Genomic DNA, 20,245 nt, shown 5'->3' with positions numbered 1-20,245 from the left:
ATCAAAAGTCACAAAATACCAGTCTCTGAAATAATCATCTTATGATTGAGATTTACTTTCAGTAAATAGTTGCCATGAAGAAAAATAGTTCTTTGGGCTAAGCTTTAATAAGTGCATTATTTATAATAATAAAACTTTGGAAACAACCTAAATATTAAAAAAAAAATTTGTAACAAACTATGGCACAACCATTCAATGGAACATTAAAAAACGATTTTCAATTATTTTATAAAGAAACTGTAATAACATAAAAAATGAAAAGCAATGAGTCATTTTAAAAATCCTCACTCAACTGGGAATGTTATTTTTATAACGTAAAAAATTAGTAAATCTTTTTTTTTTTTTTTAGAGACAGAGTCTCGCTCTGTCGCCCAGGCGGGAGTGAGTGGTGTGATCTCGGCTCACTGCAAGCTCTGCCTCCCAGGTTCAAATGATTCTTCTGCCTCAGCCTCCCGAATAGCTGGGATTACAGGGCTGCATCACCACGCCCGGCTAATTTTTGTATTTTTAGTAGAGATGGGGTTTCATCATGTTGACCTGGCTGGTCTAGAACTCCTGACCTCAGGTGATCCGCCGGCCTCGGCCTCTCAAAGTGCTGAGATTACAGGCGTGAGCCACTGCACCTGGCCTTTATTTTTCTTTTTTATTTATTGGCCACTATACTAATGGGAAAACATTTTAATATAGTCATAATTAAAAATAATTAATTTTAAAATTATGTCTTTTTTTTTTGAGGTGGGGTCTTGCTCTGTTGCCCAGCTGGAGTACAGTGGCACAATCTCAGCTCACTGCAGCCTCTGCCTCCCAGGTTCAAGCAATTCTCCCACCTCAGCCTCCTGAGTAGCTGGGATTACAGGTGCACCACCACGCCTGGCTAATTGTTGTATTTTTAATAGAGAGGGGGTTTCACCATGTTGGCCAGGCTGGTCCCGAACTCCTGACCTCAGGTGATCCTCCCGCTTCAGACTCCCAAAGTGCTGGGATTACAGGCGTGAGCCACTGTGCCCGGCCCATAAATTTTTAAGTCATAATTTGACTTAATAAATTTTGTCATAAAGTAAGTCATAATTTAAAAATTATGAGTATACAGCAATATAGGAATCAAAAAATTTCTTATCTAAGCTCAATGATAAAAGCAGAAAACAAAATTTTACTTGTGCTCTCTCAGATTGTAACTATATAAGATATCTATTCAGATGCACAACCCTGAAATAACATGTGAGCTCAAGCTCATTAGGCTGAAAGAATGATGGCTGGTTTTTCTTCAAAATATTTTTTTTGTTTCCTTAGTATGAGCAGAGTACAAAAAGACTCAAAGCACAGAAAAGTTTTGGTGACCACCTGCTGCTGCTTTCTAAGGAACATTTCAATGTCCATATGAATCCGGGCCTCTTCTTCGGTTTTCATCCTGAGTTTCTGTAAGAACAATAATCAGACATCAGCACGTCTTCCCTGCGGGGCTGTGAATCAGAAGTTCTCAAGATTAGAGGAGCAGCTTGGTCGGCAGCTCAGGTTTCCTTTACCAGCTGGGATGCCGGGAATTCAGTTTCGTGCAATTCCTGTTCACAAACACCGCAGAGACACATGACGCGGCACTGTCTGGACTGTGTTAGTGTCCCTAACGAAAGGAGCGCAATCCCGTGAATTGAAAAGAGGTGCCCATTGAAGGAGAGAAACGGTGCGCCAAGGGCACAAGGCTGTGGGGCCTAAAAAAGGGAAATTCCAGAGTGCCAGGAAGACTGTCGTGGCCTTAAGCCACGTTAGTCTCAGAGCAAGGAGTCCTCCCACACACAAATTCCATGGTCTAAGGACGTTTGTTCCTTCTTCCGTCTTCCCATCTGCCTGCTGCTCTTTGCGTGTGTGTGTGTGTGTGTGTGTGTGTGTGTGTGTGTGTGTGAGAGAGAGAGAGAGAGAGAGAGAGAGAGAAGGGAGTCTCCCTATGTTGCCCAGGCTGGCTTCAAACTCAAGGATCCTCCTGCCTCCCTTCCAATTAGCTGGGACTAGTGCCTGGCTTTGTGTATGTGTGTGCAGTGTGTGTGTGTGTGTGTGTGTGTGTGTGTGTGTGCGCGCGCGCGCCATTTCGCATTCCCCTCAAAGAAGATCTACCACTTTCTTCCTCCTGATATTTTTCACCATGACTTCTCATCTCCATAAATTCAGGTTTGAATGAAGTTCACCTCTCAAGATGCTGTATTTCTTACTGGAGGAGTGAAAAGTACTGGTTAGATAAAACAAACAGCAGCAAAATCCTGCCATAACTAAGGATCTTGTTTTGCCCTCTCCCTATAATTAGAGAAATGGCGATTGGTTTGATAAAATAAGAAGAAGTGACCGAGGAGAGGAAGTACAGCCAATTTTCAAAGTCATTATGAGGCAGGAGAAGGAGGCTACAGCCCGTTGGAATCTCCGCTTGCGAACATGTGTATCCTCATTTAGGCTTTCATTTTCAACCTCAAGTGGAGGGGCTGTTGCCGAGAGAGATGGAGGGAAATCTTCATCTCCCTCCTTTGTTAGCTGAGACAGGATCAGGAGTGACAGCTCAAATGCCATCTCCTGGGTTCTTCACTAACGTCCCAGGGATTACCTCAATCTCTTCCAGCAAGACTTCCTCTGTTCTGTTACACTTTCTCTGGGTCTGGGCAATCTGCAGCTCAGTATTGGTTTTCATGTAGCGATTCTCCAAGTTGGATTTTGCTTTCATCTCTTGCAGTTGGTCCTTGAGGTTAGCAATATATTCATTCTGACTCTGCAATGGAAAGACCAGGTTTCTAAATTGAAAATACATTCTACCGCCATTCAGTTCAGCCAGTGGCTTAAGGTTCCCTTTTATAAGTGTAAATCAATAAGGAACGGGAACTAGTTTTCCGCTGTCACACAACGGGAAATTTAGCCAACAATCATGAAGAGAGGAAAGTGAGTAATACAGCAGTTCGAAGAATCAGGGCGAATCAGGGCGGAGATTAGTTCCCAGGCACATTACTGGTGTGTCCATATTTCCCACACAGATTTCTCATTTTGGTAGGAAGAACACTGGTCAAAATGATGAAAAGAACTGACTTCCCACCCAGGCCTCCAGCTGTGTGAACTTGGCCTAGTCAAATCTCCAACTTTTTTACTTTCTATAAAACACACACACACACACACACACACAACACCCACCCTGACTGAAGTATCTCAGAGATTATTAGGTTTCATTGAGAACACGTGTGAAAACGCTTTCTTTTTGCAGGTCACCAAGTGCTTGGCAATTGCGAGGACTCAATAGTCATTAAGAAAAATATTTATTCAGCACCAGGCACTGAGCTAGGCTCTAGGAAAATCATGGAGATCTAAACAGACATATTCCCTGCCCTCATAGAGCTTACAGTCTAATAGAAGAGAGGTGGTTAAAAAGAGACAAACACATGTGTAAACTTTCAAAAATTGTGCAAAATGATAGAAAAGGAAAGCTTGACAGTCTGTGGGAGGAAATAACAAGGGAGGAGTCCATTCGACTCTAGAAGGCCTGAGAGGGACTCTCTCGGGAAAGTGATGGTTCATTCGATGTACATTAGACTCTGGAAGGTCTGAGAGGGACTCTTGGGAAAGCGATAGTTCATTCGAGGTACATTAGACTCTGGAAGGCCTGAGAGGAACTCTCTCCAGAAAGTGATGGTTAATTCGAGGTACATTAGACTCTGGAAGGCCTGAGAGGAACTCTCTCCAGAAAGTGATGGTTCATTCGAGGTACATTAGACTCTGGAAGGTCTGAGAGGGACTCTCTCAAGGAAGCGATGGTTCATTCAATACCTGAAGGATACGTAAGCCCACCACATGAAAAACAGGCTTGGCCAGGCACCGGGACTCACGCCTGTAATCCCAGCACTTTGGGAGGCTGAGGCAGGGGCATCACCTTAGGTCAGTAGTTTGAGACCAGCTTGGCCAACATGGTGAAACCCCGTCTCTACTAAAAATACGAAAAATAGCTGGGCATGCTGGCGTGTGCCTGTAATCCCAGCTACGCGGGAGGCTGAGGCAGAAGAATCGCTTGAACCCGGGAGGTGGGGGTTGAAGTGAGCTGAGACCGCGCCACTGCACTCCAGCCTGGGTGACAGAATGAGACTCTGTCTCAAAAAAGAAAGAAAAGAAAAAGAAGAAGAAAAAAGGAAAAAAGAATAGAAAAATAGGGTTAAGGGAACTCTAAAAAAAAAAATAAGAAAAAGTATATGCCCAAATCCTGAAGCCATCAAGACCTGGATACATTCCAGGAATGGAAAGAAAACTCCGGAGGCTCTAGCCTAGTGAGGGTTGAGGGGACGACAGGATGAGGCTGGAGGTAGGTAAGGGCACCACACAGGACCTCGGAGGCCTGACTGAGAAATTCAGGTTTTATTCCAACTGTAGTGGGAATCCTTGGAAAGCTTTTAGTCAGGGAGGTAACATTTGTTTGAAAAGAACTGTTTGGAAGAATCATTGTGTGAGTGAGTCCACAGGGAGGCGCCCTGACAGCACAGCAAACAAGCACACAACCAGCAGCAAAAGTGCTTCAACCGAGGTCCGCCCTCCTCTAGACATCAACCGCCTTTCTTCTCTTTTTTTACTTTTTTTGAGACAGAGTCTTGCTCTGTTGCCCAGGCTGGAGTGCAGTGGTGTGATCTAGGCTCACTGCAACCTCCGCCTCCCGGATACAAGCGATTCTCTGCCTCAACCTTCTAAGTAGCTGGGATTACAGGCATGCGCCACCTCGCCCGGCTAATTTTGTATTTTTAGTAGAGATGGGGTTTCTCTACGTTGGTCAGGATGGTCTCGATCTCCTGACTTCAGGTGATCCACCTGCCTCGGCCTCCCAAAGTGCTTGGATTACAAACGTGAGCCACCGCGCCCGGCCTCCAACCGCCTTTCATCTTAACCATTAAGTAGGGTAGAATTAGTTCTTTTTTATTAACAATTTTTTTTTTTTTCAGAGACAGGATCTCCCTCTGTCACTCAGGCTGGAGTGTAGTGGCTTGATCACAACTCACTATAACCTCCACTTCCTGGGCTCGAGCGATCTTCCCGAGTAGCTAGTACTGCAGGCGCATGTCACTACGCCTGGCTAACTTTTTACTATTTCTAGAGATGGGGTCTCAGGGGGTCTCACTCTGTTGCGCAGGTTGGTCTCAAACTCTTGGCTTCAAGGGATCCTCCTGCCTTGGCTTCCTAAAGTGCTGGGATCACAGACATGAGCCACTGTGCCCGACTTTTTGTTGTTGTTGTTGTTGTTGTTTCTGAGACAGTCTTGTTCTGTCACTCAGGCTGAAGTGCAGTGGCATCATCATGGCTCACTGTAACTTTGACCTCCCAGGCTCAAGAAATCCTCCTGCCTCAGCCTACAGAGTAGTTGGGACTACAAGTGCATGACGTTACACTCAGCTTATTATTATTATTATTGTAGAAACAGAGTCTCACTATGTTGCCCAGGCTGGCCTTGAAACCCTGGGCTCAAAGGATCCTCCCACCTCAGCCTCCCAAAGTGCGAGGATTACAGGCAGGAGCCACTGCTGCACCCAGCCTCCTTTTTTTTTTCTTAAGGTAGGGTCTACTGTGTCCCCCAGGCTGTAATGCAGTGTCACCATCACAGCTCACTGTAGTCTTGAACTCCCAGACTCAAGCAATCCCCTCTTCAGCCTTCCAAGTACCTAGGGAATTAATTCTAAGTAACTATTCAAAGAAAAAACAAAGTGGTAATTGGACAAATCCTCTGTTAAGGAAAGCAAGCAGAGGCAGGGGTGTCCAACCTTTTGACTTCCCTGAGCCGCATTGGAAGAAGAATTGTGTTGGGCCACATACAAAACACACCAAAAATAGCTGATGAGCTGAAACAAAAAACAAACAAACCACACACACACACACACACACACACACACACACACAAATCTCTCATAATGTTTTAAGAAAGTTTACGAATTTGTATTGGGCCCCAGTCAAAGCCATCCTGGGCCGCGTGCGGCCTGCAGGCTGCAGGTTGGACAAGCTTGACTTAAAGTATCATTAGGCCCCAACCCGGTGGGGTGGCTCACGCCTATAGCTCCGGTGCTTTGGGAAACCAAGGCCGGAGGATCACTTGAACCCAGGAGTTCAAGACCAGCCTGGGTAACACAGCAAAAACTGTCTCTACAAAAAAATGAAAAAATTAGCTGGGCCTGGTGGCCCACGCCTGTGGTCCCAGCTCCTAGGGAGACTGCAGTGGTAGAATCCCTTGAGCCCGAGGCCGAGGCTGTAGTGAGCCACACTCATGCACTTTAGCCTGGGCAACAGAGCGAGGCCCTGTCTAAAAAAGGTCCCTAAGATGAATCAGAATGGAATTCTTCAAGTTATTTTGTCTACTAACTTTGTGATATAATTCTACAGAATCATTCTAATTGTATGACAGTTATTCCGACTAGATCAGAATCATTCCGAAGAGACTGAGCATCTCTGGCAGAGAATACGCTATAGGCCCTTTAAAAATATGTCTTAGTATTTCACATTGTCTTATAAGTTGTAGGATTGCAGGCAAATTACTGAACCTCACTAAGCCTATTTTCTCATCTGTAAAATTCTGCCCAGGCTGGAGTGCCTGGCACAACTTACATGCTCAATAAACGTTGATGAAATGAATTTTAAGAGATGTCTGCTTTTGGCTCACTGTTTTTCTTCCATTCTTTCTATATGCACTTCCCTTCTCCCCTGTCGTCCCCCATTTCTTTTTTGTTTTTTGAGATGGAGTCTCGCTGTGTCGCCCAGGCTGGAGTGCAGTGACGCGATCTTGGCTCACTGCAATCTCCGCCTCCCAGGTTCAAGGGACTCCCCTGCCTCAGCCTCCCACGTAGTTGGGATTACAGGCCTGCGCCACCACGCCTGGCTAATTTTTGTGTTTCTTTTTAGCAGAGACGGGGTTTCACCATGTTGGCCAGGCTGGTCTCCAACTTCTGACCTCAGGTGATTCGCCTGCCTCGGCCTCCCAAAGTGCTGGGATTCCAGGCGCGAGCCCCCGTGCCCGCCCATTTCTTCTCCTTCTTCCCCTTCCCTCCCTTCTATTTCCAAATTGTATGGCAGTCAGTGAATCTTTCTTTTTTTTTTCTGGAAACAGGGTCTCGCTCTGTTGCCCAGGCTGGAGTGCAATGGCGCAATCTCGGCTCACTGCAACCTCCGCCTCCCACCTCAGCCTCCCGACTAGCTGGGCCCACAGGCGCATGCACCACCAGACCCAGCTAATTTTTTCTATTTATGTTTTGGTAGAGATGAGGTTTTGCCATGTTGCCCAGGCTGGTCTCAAACTCCTGGCCTTAAACAATCCACCCGCCTCGGCCTCCCAGTGTGCTGGGATTACAGGCATGAGCCACTGTGTCCGGCCTAGGTTTGAATCTTTAGGAAGACTAGAGTTAAAGCGAAAATGTGATGGTTTTACTTCATCGACTGGAATCCTTTTACCTATATGATCCCTTAGATTTCCTTCAAGGTCCACCTTATATATCACTCAAGTAAATAAAACCTTTTGCAGAAAACCTCAGCCCACACTGATAACTGTAGTTTTGTTTCTCACAGAATCTAAATAGTGTAGACAGGTATTTATTGAATAGTGTCTGTACATACAAAAATATACTTTTGAAAACTCAAGAGCATGTTCTGGTAATTTTTCTTTCTCAGATTGAATATTAAGACTTCAGAGTAACAATATGAAGATAGAAATATAGAGTTAAAAGTCTTTAGCCTCTGCCCCTGGTAAACAGAAGGTACTGCATCATGTAAGTGTGGTTTTTTGTTTGTTTGTTTTTTAAGATGGAGTTTTGCTCTTGTCGTCCAGGCTGGAGTGCAATGGCACGATCTTGGCTCATTGCAACTTCAGCCTCCCAGGTTCAAGCGATTCTCCTGCCTCAGCCTCCTGAGTAGCTGGGATTACAGGCACCCGCCACCACGCTGGGCTAATCTTGTATTTTTAGTAGAGACAAGGTTTCTCCGTGTTGGTCAGGCTGGTCTCGAACTCCCGACCTCAGGTGATCCACCTGCCTCGGCCTTCCAAAGTGCTGGGATTATAGACGTGAGCCATGGCGCCCGGCCATTGTAAGTGTTTATAAGGACATACAACATTGGCTGTGCCAAGCCAAAGGCATCTGGTTTTAACGCCGTTGCCATGGGCCTCTGAGTACTCTGAGTTCCTTCCTGGATTGGTATTTTGCACAAACATTTTTATGGCCCTCCAGGTGACAGTGCGGAAACACAGAGGAAGATATAAAATCCTGACAGGCTATGATGGTAAAATCACGATTGCGGCACACTAACAAGCGAGCAGAAGTGCTGTTCCATTTCCCCTTCTCCCCAGTGTGCGAGAAGAGCCAGCCTAGACGCAGTGGGATACAGGCTCCTTTTCAGATTTTCACTAAGAAAAGATTTGCCTTCACTACAACCTTGAATCCTAGTTGTCCATGGTGTCTGGAACCTTCCTCATGGTCAGATCCATGGACGGATGCATCCGTTTTGGGTTTTCACGGCAGACCAAACTTTACTTCCAAATCCCAAAACTGCCTTCAGATCTGGACCTCTGGACTTGCTATTTGAATTCAGAGAAGCATGATTTACTAATGAGAAGAGGCAGGCTACCAGCTCGAGTTACAAGGCTCTGAGGGCCGCCATAATAACGTGAGCCAAGGGCTTTTAATGGCAGCGTCTGCTTTCATGACTGTACACAAAGTACAGAACGGAGTACTGGCTCCTGGCAGTTTGGAAGCTACTGTCTGGGAAGTTGGCACTTTCTCAGACCTCAGGTTGCCACTCTGGTTGGACAGCAAAAGGAAAATGGGGATGTTGTCTATTAAAGAGACCAAAGCCACAGGAAAAAAATAGTTCTCTATTAAATTAACATTATGACCAGGCACGGTGGCTCACGCCTGGAATCCCAGCACTTTGGGAGGCTGAGGCGGGTGGATCACTTGAGGTCAGGAGATTGAGACCAGCCTGGCTAACATGGTGAAACCCCGTCTCTACTAAAAAAAAAAATACAAAAATTATCCAGGTGTGGTGGCGTGCACCTGTAATCCCAGCTGCTTGGGAGGGTGAGGTAGGAGAATCACTTGAACCTGGGAAGCAGATGTTGCAGTGAGCCGAGATCGCGCCACTGCACTCCAGCCTGGGGGACAGAGTGAGACCACATCTCAAAAACATAAAACAAAATAACATTTCTATTTGTCTGTCTATGACTTAGAATACTGGCTGATACTATACGAGCCCATAGACTCAGAATAAATTCTGAGCTCCAATAATCCTAGTTACTTGGGAAGCTGAGGTAGGAGGACTGCTTGAGGCCAGGAGTTCAAGACCAGCCTGGGCAGCAAAGAGAGACCCCCATCTCAATTTAAAAAAAGAAAAAAAAGCCAGGTGTGGAGGATCACACCTGTAATCCCAGCAGTTTCAGAGACTGAGGCAAGTGGATCACCTGAGGTCAGGAGTTTGAGACCAGCCTGGGCAACATGGCAAAACCCCTTCTTTACTAAAAACACAGACATTAGCTGGGCCTGGTGGTGTGTGTTTTACTATTATTTTTGTTGCTGCTGTTAGATTCAATGCTAGGTATTGATAGTTTTAATGCTATTATAATAATATATATAAATTTTCAATTTTCTATTCTAAGTCTGTTGCTGATATATAAAAGATAGATTTTTATATACGAATCTTGGTTCCTTTTTTTCCCAGTAGTTTCATGAAAATGCTGATCCATTGATATCTTGCTTTGGATATTGATGTTCAGAAGTCTGAAACTTTATTTCCTTTGCGACTCTTTCTTTCTGCCAAGTATCTAAGGCAATTAATCCTACACATCTAAGCTACCACCAACCCTTTCATATACAGAAACCTGCCATTACTGTTGGCATCGTTTTCTGACCCACGGGTCCCTAATGTGCATATGCTTCCTATCTTCTTGTTTTCCAACCTTGACCTGATGACCGGTTTTCAGTAGCTCTAGGGATTTAACTTGATTTCCTCTTGGTAGCTCTTTTTTGTTCCAAGGCTTGCCTTGGATCTTCCAGTCTTGGTTTCTTTCTTTTCTTGTTTTTTAAGACCCACTATGAAGCAGAATCTTGGTTTCTTAACCTATTCTTTTGCTGATGATCCCAATATCTGAGTGATATTCCGCTTTGGTTTTACTTTGGCTGAGAATACAATTCAGGAGGTAAGTCTCAGGAGCAAGGGCTGAAAATTCTACCATCAACAGGTGTGGTCCTCATGGCAGGACGGGAGTTAACTGGCAAAGTGCTAAATCTGAGGTTTCTTCTGACATTGTTTTGGAGGGCTTAAAAGGAGACTAACGTAAATATCTTCTGGCCGGGTGTGATGGCTCACGCCTGTAATCCTAGCACTTTGGGAGGCCAAGGCGGGTGGATCACCTGAGGTCAGAAGTTCGAGACCAGCCCGGCCAATATGTGAAACCCCATCTCTACTAAAAACACATAAATTAACCAGGCATGGTGGCTCACACCTGTAATCCCAGCTATTTGGGAGGCTGAAGCAGCAGAATCACTTGAACTTGAGAGGCAGAGGTTGCAATGAGCCGAGATCGAGCTGCTGCACTCCAGCCTGGGCGACAGAGCCAGACTCCGTCTCAAAAATAAAAATAAATAAATAAATAGATATCTTCTATTTTAAAACATACGTAAAAGATGTTTATCTACTATAAGATAATCTCAAAAGATTCATGACTTTTAAAATAGAAGATATTTATATTAGTCTTTTTAAATTATGAGAGTTTTTCAGGGAAAAGAGCTAGGAAACCTCTGAAAAAGTCTATTCGTTACAGAGAAAACTTAAACGCAAACTAGTTTTCCATGCAGCTTCTCAGAGAAGAAAAGTGGTTTTCAAAAAATATAAGCTACACGCAGAGGGTTAATAGGGATAATGACATCAAGACCTAGAGCTACCTAAGGTGCTTTGTAATTGGCAAATACAAAATAAGAGAAGGTGTTATGCAATTTGCTTGGAAGACTTAAAGATAATATCTTCAAAGAAAGTCTAATGACTTTGTTTTTGAGATGGTCTCACTCTGTCGCCCAGGCTACAGTGCAGTGGGGAGACTGCAGCCTCGACCTCTTAGGCTCATGCAGTCCTCCCACCTTAGCCTGCGAAGCAGTTAGGACTACAGATGTGTACTACCACATCCAGATAATTTTTTTACTTTTCCGGTTATTTTTATAATTTATTTATTTATAGAGACGGAGTCTTGCTATGTTGCCCAAGCTGGTCTCACACTCCAGGCCTCAAGTGATCCTTCCACCTCCTAGTGACCTCTTAAAAACAATTATTCCACATATACGTACAATATTCTCAGGCCGGTGCAGTGGTTCACACCTATCATCCTAGCGCTATGGCAGTGGGCCAAGGTGGACAGATCACTTGAGCTCAGGAATTCAAGATCAGCCTGGACAACGTAGTGGAACCCTGTCTCCACCGAAAATTTAAGAAACTATCTGGGTGTGATGGCGGGTGCCTGTAGTCCCAGCTACCTGGGGGCTGAGGCAGAAGAATCATTTGAGCCTGGGGGGTGGAGGTTGCAGTGAGCTGAGATCACTCCACTGCACTCCAGCCTAGGTGACAAAGTAACACCGTGTCTCAAAAACAAAACAAAACAAAAATCAGTAAAAATAAAATAAAATAAAAATATTCTCTCAGCTGGGCATGGCAGCTCATGCCTGTAATCCCAGTGCTTTGAGAGGCCAAGGAGGGAGAAACACCTGAGGCCCGGAGACGGAGACCAGCCTGGGCAACAAAGCAAGACCCCACCTCCGCCCACCTCTACAAACAATGAAACCGCAGCCTGGTGTGGTGGAGTGCCCTGCAGTCCCAGCTACTCGGGAGACTGAGGTGCGAGAATCGCTTGAGCCCAGGATTGCAATGAGCTATAATTGTGCCATTGCACTCCAGCCTGAGTGACGGCGTGAGATCCTGTGTCTAAAATAAATACGTAGGCTGGCTATGGTGGCTCATGCCTGTCATCTCAACAGTTTGGGAGGCTGATGTGGGCAGATCACCTGAGGTCAGGAGTTTGAGACCAGCCTGGATGGCGAAACCCTGTCTCTACCAAAAATATTTTAAAAATTAGGTGGGCACAGTGGTGCACGCCTGTAGTCCCAGCTCCTCGGGAGGCTGGGGTGGGAGAATTGTTTAAACCCAGGAGGCAGAGGTTGCAGTGAGCCGAGATCGCGCCACCGCACTCCAGTCTGGGTGATGGAGTGGACAGGGTGAGACTCCATCTCCATCAAAAAATAAAAATAAAAATAAAAAATATAAATAAAATAGTTTTCCAACATCTATGTAGGGAATAATGAAAATTCCCTTCTGTGAAGCATAAACTTCTCCAAACAGCTAGTCAATGAAAAGCTGATAACAGGCCATCCTCTGTAACCTTCTTTTTTCTTTTTCTTTTTTTCTTTTTTTTTTTTTTGAGATGGAGTCTCACACTGTCACCCAGGCTGGAGTGCAGTGGCGCGATCTCAGCTCACTGCAACCTTAGCCTCCCGGGTTCAAGCAACTTTCCTGCCTCAGCCTTCTGAGTAGCTGGGACTATAGGCACCCGCCACCACACCCAGCTAATTTTTGTATTTTTAGTGGAGACGGGGTTTCACCATGTTGGCCAGGATGGTCTCCATCTCTTGACTTCGTGATCCACCTGTCTTGGCTTCCCAAAGTGCTGGGATTACAGGCGTGAGCCACCGTGCCGGGCCATCCTCTGTAACTTTCTAAACTGCTCATAGAAAAGTTATCAGTCATCCTAATATGACTTGTTTCTAACTGCTTAGGTTATAGCCCCAACTTTGTTTTGCAAGTCCATTCCTTAAAACTCGGGATGCATTTTCTTATAAAAGTAAACTAGATATGAGGTTAGGTCCTAATGACCACAAAAGCTCGCAAATCCACTTTATCCTCAAAATACAATATAAATAACATGATAAAGCCCAACCACCACGTATAAGAAGGTTCATAACGTGCTTAATGTCTTCTTCAGGAACGTACTTTTCCATCTGGGATGCGAGAATACAAGAGACCGTCTGAGGCGAGGCCCCCTGTGGGGGAGTGTGGGGGTGTTTGTGGGGTGGGATACGAGGATGAGAACTAAGAGCTCCAGGGGGATGGGGTCTCCTAGGGCTCTATACTCCAGACACACCTGTACAACCCAGGCCAGCTCTCTAGTTGCTCTCTTTATATTTTCTGTTTTTTTTTTTTTTTTTTTTTCTGAGACGGAATCTTGTTCTGTTGCCCAGGCTGGAGTGCAGTGGCGCAATCTCGGCTCACTGAAACCTCCAGGGTTCAAGTGATTCTCCTGCCTCAGCTTCCCAAGTAGCTGGGATTACAGGTGCGTGCCACCACACCCGGCTAATTTTTGTATTTTTAGTAGAGATGGAGTTTCACCATGTTGGCCAGGCTGGTCTCAAACTCCTGACCTCAGGAGATCCACCCGCCTCAGCCTCCTAAAGTGCTGGGACTACAGGCGTGAGCCACCGCGCCCGGCTATATTTTCAATAGTAAAGGAACACCAGAAGAAACAACGATCTTTTATGCGTAACTCTTCTCTGCTTAAGATGGCTTCCATATATTGAATAGCTGTGTTAGCTCAGTTACTTGTGGTGTTAAGCAGGTAATTCTTACCTGGACTTCAAATTGCCATTCTTTTTTGACATTAATTAGCTGTTTTTGAAGTGATATTATCTGTTTTCTTCCTTTTTCCTCCCTAGAAGATATAAGAATGATTTGTGTTTAGAGCAGTGCCTCTCAAACCTTAGCGTGCACAAGGATCACCTGCACGTAAGAAAACCGAATTCCTCGACTGCACCCCCAGAGACTCTGACTCAGCAAGTCTGGGAGGGGCCCTGAAACATGCATCTCTATCGAGTTCCCAAGGGATGCCAATGGTGCTGGTCCACCTCACACATGTTCAGTAACACGTTTTAAAAGACAGATTTGTTTTAATAGATTGGAGGAAGATTTTCTGGCTTATCAGTGTTGAATCTAAAATAGTTGCTGCTGAGAAAAAGTGAAGAAGAGAAAGACAGCAAGAGGAGAAAGAAGAATCCTTTCTACTTTGGACACTTTAATTACACACTCTTGCCCTCACAACAGCCCGATTCCTATTTTACCGACGAGAAAACGCGGTGTGGACAGCTAAGGAAAGCTGATGTGCTGGATGTGAGAATGTGCCTCACCGATCTCCACCTACAGGGGGCGTAAATCAGCAAGGGTCCCGGCTTCCAGGCTCTGACACCTTCTGTGTGTGCCGAGGCCACACTGCCCACAGACTGCTCCCATCCCATTATTAAGTGTGGCAGGAATCGCAGGGGACGGGCCTTTCCTGGGGAGCCAGGGCATCTCTGATGGTTGACTTTGGCTCAAGGACTCCTGATGACCTTACCAAACACAGCCGTGTCTTCTAGCCTCTCCTTCACTGGGGGTCGGCCTTGCACTGGTTCTGAGGGTTCCCTCCCCATTTTCTCTCACGCAGATCTTTCCCCTGATAAAATCTTTGCGTGAATAATTCCATCTTGGCAACCATTTCTCAGAAGACCTGGACTAACACGCTTGCCATGGTCACACAAACAGTAAATGGCAGAAAGGGGATCAAACTCAGGACTGTCTGACATCAGAGCCTCTGAACTTAGCTACTTTATTTGACTGTTTCTCAATCTGTTCTGAGAAACAGCCTTCTGCTTCTCTCCAGCAATCCCATCATTTAGGTTTAAAACAAACAAAAAATAGCAAAACAATACCAAAATAAACAAAACAAAACAACAAAAAAGACTTCTCACTAAACTGCAGCTAGGTAAAGATTTTTACTCAAGAATTTTTATTTTTTGTATTTATTTTTCTTTTTTTGAGACAGAGTCTCACTCCGTTCTCCAGGCTGGAGTGCAGAGGCACGATCTCGACTCACTGCAACCCCTGCCTCCTGGGTTTAAACAATTCTCCTGCCTCGGCCTCCCAAGTACCTGGGATTACAGGCGCCACCACACTGGCTAATTTTTGTATTTTTATTAGAGATGGAGTTTTTGCCACGTTGGCCAGGCTGGTCTCGAATTCCTAACGTCAGGTGATCCACCTGCCTTGGCCTTCCAAAGTGCTGGTATTACAGGCGTGAGTCACTGAGCCCAGACAGGAATTTTTAAAAGCACAGAGTTAACTAGAATCTTGAGATTGTCATTGCCAAAACAAACTATAGATTTTGTACTTCCCACTCGTAGATCACAAAAAATAGATAAGAAAGCTGCAGAATGAATACTTTCCCTCTACTATTAATTCAGTATCCCAAGGACAGGTTTATTGGAACAAACAAATATGGTTTACATGAGATTATAAAAGTACCCATTTTTACACATATACACCATGGAATACTAGGCAGCCATAGAAAAGGATGAGTTCATGTCCTCTGCAGGGACATGGATGAAGCTGGAAACCATCATTCTGAGAAACTATTGCAAGGACAGAAAACCAAACACCGCCATGATCTCACTCATAGGTGGGTATTGAACAATGAGAACACTTGGACACAGGGCAGGGAACATCACACACCAGGGCCTGTCGAGGGTTAGGGGGCTGGGGGAGGGATAGCATTAGGAGAAATACCTAATGTAGATGACGAGTTGATGGGGCAGCAAACCAACAAGGCACAGGTATACCTATGGATCAAACCTGCACGTTGTGCACATGTGCCCTAGAACTTAAGGTATTAAAAAAAAAAAAAATGCCCATTTTAGAAAATCTGGAAAATGCAAAGAAAGTATAAAGAGAAATAAAAATCACCCATACTCCCACTATCTGGAGTTAACTATCATTGAAATTTTACTATATTTCCTTCCAGTCAATACACGCTATAAGTTTTCTCTTACAAAACTAAGTTATATTATGGGTATAATTTTCACCCTAACTTCACTTGACATAACTATGTGCTCTTTCTCGTTTTATTTAGCAGGTGAACACACGCATTTATTTCTGTTCCCTCTTTTTTTTTTTTGAGGCAGAGTCTTGTTCTGTCGCCCAGCCTAGAGTGCAGTGGCGTGACCTCAGCTCACTGCAACCTCCACCTCGAGGGTTCAAGCAATTCTCCTGCCTCAGCTTCCTGAGTAGCTGGGACTACAGGTGCGCACCACCATGCCTGGCTAATTTTTGTATTATAGTAGAAGTGGGGTGTCACCATGTTGGCCAGGCTGGTCTCAAACTCCTGACCTCAAGTGATCCGCCCACCTCGGCTTCCCAAAGTGCTGGGATTACAGGTGTAAGCCACCATACCCAGCCCTCCGTTCCCTCCTGAAACAATACTAAAATAACAGGCAAGAAATAATAAAAGATGTAAACCTGTAAAGACAAACAGATTGGGAGAAGAAACGATGCAGCTGACAGACATCAGCAAAATTAAAGAAGATATAGGCCGGGTGCGGTGGCTCAAGCCTGTAATCCCAGCACTTTGGGAGGCTGAGGTGGGCGGATCATGACGTCAGAAGATCGAGAACATCCTGGCTAACCCGGTGAAACCCCATCTCTACTAAAAAAATACAAAAAACTAGCTGGGCGAGGTGGTGGCGCCTGTAGTTCCGGCTATTCGGGAGGCTGAGGCAGGAGAATGGCGTGAACCCGGGAGACGGAGCTTGCAGTGAACTGAGATGGCGCCACTGCACTCCAGCCTGGGCGACAGAGCGAGACTCCGTCTCAAAAAAAAAAAAAAAAAAAAAAAAAAAAAAAAATGAAAGAAGATATAAAGCAGATGAGAGAAAAATGAGATCTAAATGTGTACAGAATGAGAAACCAAGAAGAAGAAAATGGGATAAAGCTACAGGCACCCAGAAAAGCTCAGCACATGAAGCCACCACACATCTTCAAAGGCTCAACCGTGCCACAGGGTGAAATACAGGGGGAGTGAGTGAAAGTCTGGCAAAGGAGCAGGATGACCTGATTCCCTTCCCCAGGCCTGTGGCCAGGCAGCTGCCTTTCCTTCTCTCGGGAGATCACGGGTGTTTGGTCAGTTTTGGTTTCCTGGAATGGTTGAACCGAGGATTTGGACTTGGAGACAGACACCAGACACAGCTGGAGGTGGAGATGAAGGGCCATGCTAAAAACAGGAGGACCGAAAAACATTCTGCTCACTGGACAGTGAGTTTCCCCAGCCTTTCCCTGTCCAGCTCTCAACACACGGGTAGTGAGAGAGTAACCATTACTTCTTCACTGCCCCTCACCCCTCCCAGCAAAGACTGGACCTCCCAAAGTGCTGGGATTACAGGCATATGGTGCCCGAGGGATAAGATGGGCTTTTCTTTTCTGCCCAGCCTTGCTACAGTGCAGCGCTGTTCACATGCGCAAAGCACAGCATCCATCAGCTTCTTTGCACTTTACTCTTAAATACAAATGGACGGCCAAAGATGACCCAACACAATTCCCCTAACATTAAAAGCAGAGACTAGAGCCAGGTGCGGTGGCTCACACCTATAAGCCCAACACTTTGGGAGGCCAAGGTGGAAGGATCACTTAAGGCCAGGAGTTGGAGACTAGCGTGGGCAACATAGTGAGACTTCGTCTCTTAAAAAAAAAAAAAAATTAGCTGGGCATAGTGGCAAATGTCTTCCAGCTAGTCAGGAGGCTGAGGCAGAAGGATAACTTGAGCTCAGGAGTTTGAGGCTGCAGTGGGCTATGATTGTGCCACCGCACTCCAGCCTGGGTGACAGAGTAACATTTTCCTCTAAAAAATTTAGATGTAAATTAAAAAACAAAACAAAACAAAAAAACAGAAGGCTGGGTGTGGTGGCTCATGCCTGTAATCTCAGCACTTTGGGAGGCTGAGGTGGGCACCATACGCCTGTAATCCCAGCACTCTGGGAGGCCAAGGCGGGCACCATACGCCTGTAATCCCAGCACTCTGGGAGGCCAAGGCGGGCACCATACGCCTGTAATCCCAGCACTCTGGGAGGCCAAGGCGGGCACTATATGCCTGTAATCCCAGCACTTTGGGAGGCTGAGGTGGGCACCATACGCCTGTAATCCCAGCACTCTGGGAGGCCGAGGCGGGCGCCATACGCCTATAATCCCAGCACTCTGGGAGGCCAAGGCAGGCACCATACGCCTGTAATCCCAGCACTCTGGGAGGCCGAGGTGGGCGCCATACGCCTATAATCCCAGCACTCTGGGAGGCCAAGGCAGGCACCATACGCCTGTAATCCCAGCACTCTGGGAGGCCGAGGTGGGCGCCATACGCCTATAATCCCAGCACTCTGGGAGGCCAAGGCAGGCACCATACGCCTATAATCCCAGCACTCTGGGAGGCCAAGGCAGGTGCCATACGCCTGCAATCCCAGCACTTTGGGAGGCCGAGGTGGGCACCATACACCTGTAATCCCAGCACTTTGGGAGGCCGAGGCAGGCGCCATACACCCGTAATCCCAGCACTTTGGGAGGCCGAGGCAGGCGCATGCACTCTAGCATGGGCAACAAGAGTGAAACTCTGTCTCAAAAACAAAACAACAAAACAAAACAGAACTAAAACAAATGGGAGAAAAAGTAACTCAGAGAGAAGAAAGACAATACAAGAAACAGAAGACAATTTAAAACAAAGACAGACAACTATAATTAATGTTCTTAGAACTATATGAGAAGGCTGGGCATGGTGGCTTACACCTGTAATCCCAGCACTTTGGGAGGCCAAGACAGGCAGATCACTTGAGCTCAGGAGTTCGAGACCAGCCTGGGCAACCTGGCAAAACCCCATCTCTACAAAACAATAGAAAAAATTAGCTGGTCATGCCTGCGTCCCCAGCGACTTGAGGGGCTGAGGCAGGAGGACTGCTTGAGCCCAGGAAGTCGAGGCTGCCGTGAGCCAAGATCATGCCACTGCACTCCAGCCTGAGTGACAAAAAAGGATACCATAAAAAATGAAAAACTCAGGGAAGAGCTCTTAGAAATCAATGTTAGCATAACATTTTGAAAAATTAAACACAAGAGTTGGAAGATAAGGCCAGTTGTGGTTGGGGTTACAGGCATGATCCCAGAACTTTGGGAGGCCGAGGTGGGTGGATTGTTTGAGCCCACGGTTTTGAGATCAGCCTGGTTAACACGGTGAGACTCTGACTTTACAAAAATAAAACAATTAGCCAGGCATGGTGGCACACACCCGTGGTCCCGGTTACTCGGGAGGCTACTCACTTGGGCCTGGGACCCAGGCTGAGGCTACAGTGAGCTGTGATCGCGCCACTGCACTTCGGCCTGGGAGGCAGAGCAAGACCCAGTCTCAGAAAAAAAAGAAAAAGAGGCCGGGCGCGGTGGCTCAAGCCCGTAATCCCAGCACTTTGGGAGGCCGAGATAGGCAGATCACGAGGTCAGGAGATCGAGACCATCCTGGCTAACACGGTAAAACCCCGTCTCTATTAAAAAATACGGCCGGGCGCGGTGGCTCAAGCCTGTAATCCCAGCACTTTGGGAGGCCGAGACGGGTGGATCACGAGGTCAGGAGATCGAGACCATCCTGGCTAACACGGTGAAACCCCGTCTCTACTAAAAAATACAAAAAACTAGCCGGGCGAGATGGCGGGCGCCTGTGGTCCCAACTACTCGGGAGGCTGAGGCAGGAGAATGGCGCAAACCCGGGAGGCGGAGCTTGCAGTGAGCTGAGATCCGGCCACTGCACTCCAGCCTGGGCGGCAGAGCGAGACTCTGTCTCAAAAAAAAAATAAAGAGAAAAAAGAAAAAGAGCCCGTAATCCCAGCACTTTGGGAGGCCAAGGTGGGTGGATCATGTATGTGGTCAAGAGATTGAGACCATCCTGGCCAACATAGTGAAACACTGTCTCTACCAAAAATACAAAAATTAGCCAGGCACAGTGATGGGTGCCTATCATCCCAGCTACTAGGGAGGCTGAGGCAGGAGAATCACTTGAACCTGGGAGGCGGAGGTTGCAGTGAGCCAAGATTGTGCCACTGCACTCCAGCCTGGTGACAGAGAGACTCTGTCTCAAAAACAAAAAGAGTTGGAAGACAAAGTTAAGGAAATCTCTCTAAGAATGGAATAAAAACAATGCAGATGGTAAATAAGCAAAAAAGGACAAGAAAAATTCAGGATCAATCATTACAGGATTGACATCCAAAGAAAGTTCCAGGCCGGGTGCAGTGGCTCACGCCTGTAATTCTAGCACTTTGGGAGGCCGAGGTGGGTGGATCACTTGCAGTCAGGAGTTCGAGACCAGCCTGGCCAACATGGTGAAACCCTATCTCTACTAAAAATACAAAATTAG

The 20,245-nt window shown here is 46.2% G+C and overlaps 1 protein-coding gene across 4 annotated transcripts in view; it reads right to left on the bottom strand.

Annotated features, from left to right (window-relative positions):
- The window catches only part of LOC105470756 (IQ motif containing G), a 69,187-nt gene that overhangs the window by 20,365 nt on the left and 28,577 nt on the right, over window positions 1-20,245 (bottom strand). For all 4 annotated transcript variants that reach the window (XM_071090537.1, XM_071090535.1, XM_011722947.3 and 1 more), the window contains 3 exons: window positions 13,633-13,714; window positions 2,585-2,746; window positions 1,342-1,416 (listed from right to left, as the gene is read on the bottom strand). In XM_071090537.1, coding sequence (XP_070946638.1) covers window positions 1,342-1,416; window positions 2,585-2,746; window positions 13,633-13,714 — 319 coding nt within the window. The remainder of the gene's footprint in view (window positions 1-1,341; window positions 1,417-2,584; window positions 2,747-13,632; window positions 13,715-20,245) is intronic.

This window comes from Macaca nemestrina, chromosome 2 (assembly GCF_043159975.1).
Source record: "Macaca nemestrina isolate mMacNem1 chromosome 2, mMacNem.hap1, whole genome shotgun sequence".
Taxonomy (NCBI): domain Eukaryota; kingdom Metazoa; phylum Chordata; class Mammalia; order Primates; family Cercopithecidae; genus Macaca; species Macaca nemestrina.
This window is presented reverse-complemented; position numbering and strand designations above follow the sequence as displayed.